The sequence below is a fragment of the Musa acuminata genome, chromosome BXJ1-11 (assembly GCF_036884655.1).
Source record: "Musa acuminata AAA Group cultivar baxijiao chromosome BXJ1-11, Cavendish_Baxijiao_AAA, whole genome shotgun sequence".
Taxonomy (NCBI): domain Eukaryota; kingdom Viridiplantae; phylum Streptophyta; class Magnoliopsida; order Zingiberales; family Musaceae; genus Musa; species Musa acuminata.
The window spans coordinates 5,662,539-5,672,225 of NC_088337.1; the positions used below are offsets into that span (position 1 = coordinate 5,662,539).

A 9,687-nucleotide genomic window follows, 5' to 3' on the forward strand; every position below is an offset into this window, starting at 1 on the left:
CCATCCGACCGGATAAAAGTTACTACAAGCTTGAGTTCCACTCCCTGTCCTCCTTGCATGCATTTACTGCCGAGGAGCCCCATCTGTTCATAGGTCTCTCGCCATGCTGTTTAAAGCCCATCACCTCCTCTCTCTCTCTCTCTCTCTCCTCTTCCTTTCTTCTCCTTCTCTTGGATCATAGCGACGCTCTTTCTTGATGATCTCCTGCGGCCGAGAGAGCCATGACGAGTTCTTCCTTTCCTTCTGCAGCGCTTTGGGCCCTTATCTTGGTCCTCGTCTTCCTCTCACCGGCGTCCACGAGTCGTCTCTCTCAGGATGATGATACCTTCTCGGCCTACGTTTGCCGCCGCCACTGCCACCACCGAGCTGCGAGTTCTTCCTCCTTATTGCGTGGGTTGCCTTCGTGGTGCCTCCGTCCTCGGCCAGGCCAGCTTCAGCCCCCTCCGCAGCCGCCTCCCGGGGAGGAGGAGGAAGAGGAGGAGGTCGATCCCCGATACGGCGTCGAGAAGCGGCTCGTGCCGACCGGGCCCAATCCTCTTCACAACTGAGTTCTTGTATCAGTCCCGGTGGTTGGCGTTTTCATCCTCTCTTGTCCTTTCTTTCCCTTTAACCTGTGGCGCTTTCTTGGTTTCCATCCATAGTGTAAGAGATGTGGAAAGGAATCACAATGGAGGATGTTTACTGCTTTAGTTGTTGCTGCGTTAAATCTCCCAGTGTTGTTTGAGTTCTTGAGATGACTGTGCATGGAGTTCATCTGAGTTATCTTCTCTCTCTACAATATGTTCGACTCAAAAGAGGCTCATGATTTCATTAAATTGGATGGTGGTGGAGAGCTCAATGCATTCATGTGTTGTCCTGAGTCATGGGGAATGCATGAGCCTCACAAATCCTTCTCTTATTCCCCGCACTGTGATTTCACTGTCTATCTTGGCAATGCCACACAGCAATAAAGTAAGCATTAAAGGGAGGTTAAAACATGCTCTTTGGGGGATTGCACTTCATGTAGCTATCAGATGAAACATTGTGTTTGGAAAGCTACAAAGCTAGATGTCAGTTCTGAGAAGAACTCTGAAGAAGCTATCAGATGTAACTCAGAGTGTGCAATGTTTGCATCGAATTAAAATGTAACTTACTACTTTTGTAAATCTGCAAGGCTGATTGCATAACCTACTCATAAGATCATATTCTTAAGCTATTAAATGTAATGAAGAAACAGATGCAGATTAATGTCTCAAAATGAGCCCACTGCAGGAGAAAGAGAAAGAAAAGTGCATGACAAGGAACAGAGGGGTTGATTGCCAACATTAATTGTGAGGTTTAAGAAAACTAATAGATGCATACTCGATTAAGATTGGAGAGAAGTTGAAGGGCTGAAACAAAGCAAGAGAGATGCATTTATAAATAAGATCAAAATTTAGCAAGTCATGTGTCAATTTTAGGATTAAAGGATGACACCAAATAGTAATTACTATAGTCAATGGAAAAGAAAATTCAAGTTCTTGAGTGTAATCTGTAACTTTAAGAAAAAAAAGGGGTTCTTGGATCGAACAAATTGTAGAAGTAGTTTATATCATCAAGAAATGTCAAAGGATACAGTACAAATTGGAGTGAAGTATCTGATAAAATTATGCAATGAATCCAGTAAAAGAAGTCCATGTTCAGTTGCAGCTTTCTGTAGAAACTTGTGCTCAAGGATGGATTGAAGCTGTCAAAATTTACATCACAGTAGAATATTGTAATAGCAGAGCAGACCCATGCAAAGTTTTCAGCATTACAACTTAAGCCACAGAGACAAGGAAAAGTCTAGATGCATGCACCAAATGAACCAGAGGGAATATAGACAGAAACAGATCATATTATTTAGAGTAACAACATAAAATCTTCATATACAAAGAGGAATCAAAGTTTTTTTCATTACAGCAGAAGTACTTGCTGAAAGGCAGAACTGGTCTGAATGTTGTGCACTTTATTTATATCACAATCTCAGGGATTGTTTGAATCATCAGTGCATTATAGGATAGGGACAACAACAACAACAATCATGGAAAGCTTGTATGCCTTGCAAAGCAAATCCAGCTTTCTCAAGTTGCTACTTCTTTGCACTGCACATACATGTACCAAGATCCTCCCAGTAATGGCACTTAACCAATGTATGAAGAATGATTATATGGTAATTGCATCATAATATTAATGAAGCATCAGAAAGCAATCGGGGAACTGCAACTAGTGGAGCTACTTTGCTTTCTTTAAAAGAGATCACAGTTTCAAATGCACCAACTAAGGCCTTAACTCTGCTTTTCCTAGCAGCAAGAAGCTCTCTTGCAGTTTCCTCAATCAGCTGATTAAACAAACATTGTGCATGTTCCTTATCATGAACATCTTGATGCCTGAAAACAACGTTTCTAGTCTTCTCCAGAGAAGTATTGGACTCTGAAACATTACCATTCTGATCGTCACCCGCCATGTTAGCCAGCCTAAATTTGAGTCTCTTTGGACTATTGCTTTCAGGATGAAGATTTGCTATCTTGTCTCTGATGAAATCTAACTTGTGAGGAGCCACAACATTATCTTATGAGTTAACACTACTACTTCCTGGTCTACTCTTTATTACACTTTTTGGAACACCTCTGTAGGTTCTCTGAGTTACCTGTCTGTACAAATTAGGTTCAGTCACTCTACTAAGTTTAAACAGAAATTCCACATTTTCTCCTTTCCTGTCTGGATATAATTTGCGATTCCCGAGCTTTTGATTGAAGGTTTTGGTAAATACATTCCCCAGATTATGCTTAGTGGCATTCCAATTTTTCTCACTGGTACAAGATATTCCAGATTTGGCTTGATTCTTCACTGTGATGGGGGATATTACTTCCCGATGTTTCCTCAGCTTCATGCTTGATACCCTAGTAAACTTAAGCTCAGTGGATAGAGAGGTTGACACTGGTGAAAACACTTTCTTTTTACCAATATTTGACTTGCCCAATTCCTTAATTAGCTTCTCCTGGTTCCTTCGACCAGATAGATCTATTGAAGACATAGATGGGGATGAAGATTTCATCACCAACTTGTCTAGTTTTGAAGACATTGCAGGTTCAGCAGATGAGCCAGTTGTCTTAGAAGGGGATGAAGTTTCCTTCTTGATTACTCTGGGTCTGAGAGATTCAATGGTGCTCTTAGGCATATGATTGGCCCTTTTGTTCAGCTGGAAACTTGACTGAGTTTGTTGTTTTCCTTAGTGCAAAACTCTTTTTGACAAAAATTGGTTCCCTAGATGTCTCATCTCGTTCCTGTTTGTTTACTTTATGTCTGTTGGTGTAATCAAATCAAATATTTGAGATTGAGATTTAAATTTTGTTTTCCTTACTTGCCATCATAATTTAGGAAATCTTAATCTACTTCCTTGTTTGTTGATATGAATTAAGGAAATAACTATTAAGTATTCCAAATATGATGATATCATATTTGTTAGTATATTAAATGAAAATAATTTATATTAAATAAATACGAAAATTAAAATTTATTTCCCTTAATAGAGGCTCACCTCCTATTTAAAGGGGAGGGATCTCTCTCTCCTTCGTTCCTCACCTAGTCGAGCCTAGCAGCGGGAGGAACAAGGAGTTACACCCTGTTGACAAGAGAACGAGGAGTTACACCCTGTTGACAAGAGGTAGGTTTTCCCTACCTTTCTTAAAAGTTTTAGCTTTTATTTTGATTCTTTAAATGTTGAAAGTTTTATAGTTTGAAAAATGTGCATCAATTCTTTAAATGTCAAATTTTTTGTATTAAAATAATCAGTTAAAGTTTTCATAATATTATTTGACTCATGATTAAGGTTTTTATTGTAGAATTAAATATGTTAAAAAGGTATATGTTTTATATGATATATTTTCTGTATTACAGTTTATCTTTAATCTTATCTGGATTAAAATCTTGACTAGAATATGTTATCTAAAATCCCTTTTTGATATTCTTTGATCTAAAATTTAAAATATATTATTCTGAATGATTTAAAATATGACTAGAATATGTTGAAATTTTATGTGTTGAAAACATGATTTTTATTTGAATTTAGAAAGCTATTTCCTTGTGTTAAAACTTATCTCCTAGTCCCTCTTTTAATGTCTTATGATTTCTAGTCAAATTGAGAATGTTATTTCTTTGTATTAAAATTTTTCTCCTCATCTATCTTTTAATGCATTATTATGTTTTTATATATGTTGTTAATGGGTATATGCTATGACTAGTCCATGGGCCAAGGCTGGGCCAGTTTTATGTAATGCATGCTCAATCATGTATAATGCACATGACCAATAGATGGACTGGCTCAATCTAGCCCAATATTATTGTTGAACTTGAGCCCAAATATTGATTGAATTAAACTATACTTGATTAGTCTAGATCAATTCAGGGTGATTCCGAATTGATTGACTTATTCAAGTTAGTTTAACCTAAATTGAACTTAATCTAGTCTAAATTATACTAGTCTAGGGTGGTTCCAGACCAGTTAAATAAGGATTAGAGATCAGTTTAGTTAGGCTCTAGTAAATCGAGTTCAATTGAATCGATTAAACTAGAGTTCAAGTCAATTGAGGGTTAATTTATATTATTTGATATTGATGATTTTTGAAAAAGATGTTTTAAATATGTTATTTCATCCCGAAATGGATATGACCAGTGTGAGATTATATTCCTGCCAAGAGCAGGTAGGGCGATTCCCTTCGGGGATTAGCGGGTCGTCAGACGTGGCGGCTGGACGGTTCCTCCATCCGCTGTTGGGAGGAACGTGTCCCCACTTTGGCGGGTGTGGGACACCACTCCATCCGCTGTTGGGAGTGTGATATGAGTTTGCCTCCATCCGCTGTTGGGAGAACACAAACTCATCCCGTAGGATAAAGCCTCTCCATCCGCTGTTGGGGGAGTGCTCCTTCGGGTACTTGATATACGCCAATGGGATGATTGATTGAATTTTGGTCATGTATTTATCTTGATTTGACTTTTGGGGTTCCTACTCAGCATTGCTGAATTTTCTTTGTTTTTGATTTTCAGAGCAGCCTCCCTCTAGTACTAAATCAGATTCCAGTGGAGAGCGGACCTTCCTCTACCGCTAGGTAGAGCCACTAGGATGACTCTTGAAGTTAACATCACTATGTTTACTTTTCTATTTGTAATTTGATGAATAAATGAATTGTAATAAATGGTTATAGATGATGAATAAAGTGATATTTATTTATTTGGCTTGTGTGGAAAAAAAAAAAATCAGGATGTGACAGTTTTTATGGTATCAGAGCATGGTCTAGGGCCTGTAGGTGTATTAGGTCCCTTGATTGACTTTAACCAATGATTATCTTTAACCTATTATAGGAGTAATGGAGCCAATTCCAGATATTAGTGGTCCTGTCACTCGGGGTGCTCATAGTCGCAATGCTACTGGTGTACGCACTCGAAGAGGTGTTCAAACAAATAATAACTTGGAAGCTCCACGCATCGTAGAGCAAACCCAGTCCTCCCGTACACCTGTCACTAATTATGGGCCAGCTTCTCCGACTTCGCAGAATGCCCCTCATGCCCCAGCACCCGTCAATGCTCAAGATGACGTACACGGAGTCCTCAATGCTATTAGAGGATACTTTGAGCGTCAGGAGGAACGAGATGAAATTCCACGGGGTAGGAATAATACTTTAGATCACTTTAAGAGATTGGGACCACCAATTTTTGAGGGCAAGCCAGACCCAATCTTTGCTGAACGTTGGATTCGTCAAGTGGAAAAGACATTCGAAGCTATCGAATGTAGGGAAAATCAGAAAGTGCCTTTCGCTTCTTTCATTTTGGAAGGGAAGGCAGACACTTGGTGGACCTAAAAAAGGAGGATGTTAGAGGCTGGAGGTAATGTGGTAACTTGGGAACATTTTAAAGATGCATTTTATGAGCAGTTCTTTCCTGATTCAGTTCGCTTTGAGAAACAACAAGAGTTCCTTAGCATCCACCAAGGAAATAGAACTGTAATGGAATATGATCATCATTTCACTGAGTTGGCTCAATTCTCTCCACATATTGCTTTTAATGAAAGTCAAAGAGCTCGTCATTTTGAGAGGGGACTTCGATCATCAATTAGAAAGTCTGTTGCAGTACTGATTTTACCAACATATGCTGAAGTGTTAAATCGAGCTTTGGTAGTAGAGAAATTGGATAATGAATTACAACAAGCAAAGGATCGAAAGCGACCTTTTAGTGCTGCACCATTTACGTATGGGGGATCACATTCTGGACCCTCAAAGAAAGGAAAAGGCAAACAGTTCGGGCATCAACAAGCAGGAGCTCCTAGCAATCAAGTTGTTATAAGATGTTATTTCTGTGGGAAGACAGATCATGTTTCCACCTCATGCCCCATGGGACAACGCGTATGTTTTTATTGTCAACAACCGGGGCACATGTCGAAGGATTGCCCACGGAAGCAATATCAACGCCGAGCTCCACCCCAAACAACTGGACAACAACAGCTACGACCCAGAGAGGAAGGACAGGCAAGAGTCTATGCACTGACTCATCAAGATGCTGAAGCCTCGGGATCTATTATTAAAGGTATCATCACACTCTGTGGTATGCCAGCATCTGTGCTTATTGATTCTGGTTCTACGCATTCTTTTATATCACCTTGTTTTGCTATGAAACTGCATAAGAATCGTGAGACAATGAATAATGCATTAATGGTAGTAACACCGGTTGGAAACTCTTTGATAGTTGATCAGATATATAGAAACTGTGTTATTACTATTGAAAGTCACGATTTGCTAGTAGATCTTATTCTACTAGAATTTCAAGATTTCGACGCTATCTTGGGTATGGACTGGCTTTCCGCATACCATGCAAGTGTCGATTGTTTTCGGAAGACTATTACTTTCTCACCTCTAGATCAACCACATTTCAAGTTCATCGGGATTCAAGAAAAGTTCCCTTCTATTATTTCAGCCTTGAGTGCTACCCAACTATTACTAAAGGGATGTCAGGGATACTTGGCCTTTATTTCTGGAGAAGAAGCTAAGAAGCCAGTATTAAAGGACATCCCCATTGTACAGGATTTTCCAGATGTTTTTCCTGAAGATCTACTTGCACTGCCACCAAATAGACAGATTGAATTTACAATTGATCTTCTACCTGGTACTGCACCTATTTCTAAACCTCCATATAGAATGGCACCAATTGAGTTGGAGGAGTTAAAGAAACAGATCCAAGAGCTTTTGGACAAGGGTTTTATTCGACCTAGTGTATCACCTTGGGGTGCCCCTGTCCTATTTGTGAAGAAGAAAGATGGATCTATGCGACTATGCATTGATTATAGACAGCTCAACCAAGTGACCATAAAGAATAAATATCCTCTTCCTCGAATAGATGACCTGTTTGATCAACTTCAAGGTACTCAGGTATACTCAAAGATTGATTTGAGATCCGGGTATCATCAACTAAAGATAAGGGAAGGAGACATACAGAAAACTGCCTTTAGAACAAGATATGGTCATTATGAATTCTTAGTAATGCCTTTTGGACTCACAAATGCACCAGCTGCCTTCATGGATCTCATGAATAGAGTGTTCCACCCTTATCTCGATAAATTTGTAATTGTGTTTATTGATGATATCTTGATCTACTCCAAAAGCATAGCAGAGCATGAACACCATCTTAAGACAGTTCTGGAAGTCCTAAGGCGAGAGAAACTATATGCCAAGTTAAGTAAATGTAACTTTTGGCTCAATGAAATTATGTTTCTCGGTCATGTAATTTCGAGCGTTGGCATATCTGTTGATCCTCACAAGATTGAAGCTGTGATAAAATGGAAGCAGCCTTCTAATGTTTCAGAGATTAGAAGCTTCTTGGGTTTGGCTGGATACTATAAAAGATTCGTAGAAGACTTTTCAAAAATAGTAGCACCATTGACCAGATTGACACAAAATAATATAAAGTTCATGTGGGATGATAAATGTCAACAAAGTTTTCAAGAATTGAAGAAGGAATTAACCAGTGCTCCTATATTGGTGATTCCTTCGGGGGGAGAAGGTTTTGTAGTGTATAGCGACGCCTCACTACAAGGGCTTGGTTACGTTCTAATACAAAACGAGAGGGTAGTTGCTTATGCATCGAGGTAATTAAAGCCTCATGAGAAGAACTATCCTACTCATGACTTAGAGTTAGCAACTATCATTTCTGCACTGAAAATTTGGAGGCATTATCTCTATGGACAGACTTTTGAAATCTTCACGGATCATAAGAGTCTCAAATATATTTTCACACAGAAAGATTTAAATATGAGACAAAGAAGGTGGTTGGACTTTCTAAAGGATTATGATTTTAATATCAACTACCATCCTGGGAAAGCTAATGTAGTTGCTGATGCCTTAAGCAGAAATACATATAGTCTTGTAGCCTATATGAATATTCAAAGGAATTCTATGATGACGGAGTTGGCAGACTTAAAACTTAAACTTTTATCGGAGACAAATAAAGGTTTTCTTGCGTGTCTGATGGCACAATCATATTTGGTGGAAAAGGTTAAAGAAAGTCAGAAGGAAGATACATATCTTCAAATGATAGTTAAGGACATAGCTCAAGGATCTAGACCTGAATTCCTCCAAGCCGAAGATGGTTCTATTACATTCCATAATCGACTTTGTGTTCCCGAAAGCCATCCAGTAAAGATGCAATTATTGGATGAGGCACATAGATCAAAATTTAATATCCATCCCGGGACTACTAAGATGTATCGAGATTTACGCCAAAACTATTGGTGGCGTGGTATGAAGAGAGATATAACAGAGTTTGTTTCTAAATGTCTGATATGTCAACAGGTGAAGATAGAACATCGAGTACCTGCGGGAAAGTTGCAAAGGATTTCGATTCCTGAATGAAAGTGGGAGCAAGTCACTATGGATTTTGTGACAAGATTACCCAAGACTGTGAAAGGATATGACGGAATTTGGGTAATAGTAGACAGACTTACTAAATCTGCTCACTTCCTTCCTATTAACAAGAAGTATTCATTGGATAAACTAGCAAGCTTATATATTAAGGAAATCATTCGATATCATGGGGTGCCAATTAGCATTATCTCAGATAGAGATCCAAGATTCACCTCTAAATTTTGGGGAAGTCTACAAAAATCTTTGGGCACGCAGTTAAAGTTTAGTACAGCTTTTCACCCCCAAACTGATGGCCAATCTGAAAGGACAATACAAACTCTTGAAGACCTCTTAAGAGCATGTGCTTTGGACTTTGGTGGGAGTTGGGATATGTACTTGCATCTAATTGAGTTTTCTTATAATAATAGTTACCACTCTAGCATACAGATGGCTCCATTTGAAGCTCTTTATGGAAGAAAGTACAGATCACTTGTATATTGGGATGAGGTGGGAGAACGGAAGCTTTTGGGGCCTCAATTAATTCAAAAAGATGCTGATAATATTCGAATTATATACCAAAGATTATTAATAGCTCAAAGTCGTCAGAAAAGTTATGCAGATCGAAGACGAAGAGATCTAGAGTTCGAAATTGGTGAGCACATCTTCTTAAAGGTGTCGCCAACCAAGGGAGTTATGAGGTATGGTCAAAGGGGAAAGTTAGCCCCAAGATTTATTGGCCCATTTGAGATCTTACAAAAGGTTAGGCCTATAGCATACAGATTGGCATTGCCCCCGGCTTTGG

At 39.0% G+C, this 9,687-nt stretch overlaps 1 protein-coding gene across 1 annotated transcript; it reads left to right on the forward strand.

Moving 5' to 3' along the window:
• Nucleotides 1–221: 221 nt before the first annotated feature.
• Nucleotides 222–548, forward strand: LOC103970919 (inactive protein FON2 SPARE1-like). Its single transcript, XM_009384834.2, has one exon. It carries the CDS (start codon nucleotides 222–224, stop codon nucleotides 546–548), a length of 327 nt encoding a protein of 108 aa, XP_009383109.2.
• Nucleotides 549–9,687: the final 9,139 nt, after the last annotated feature.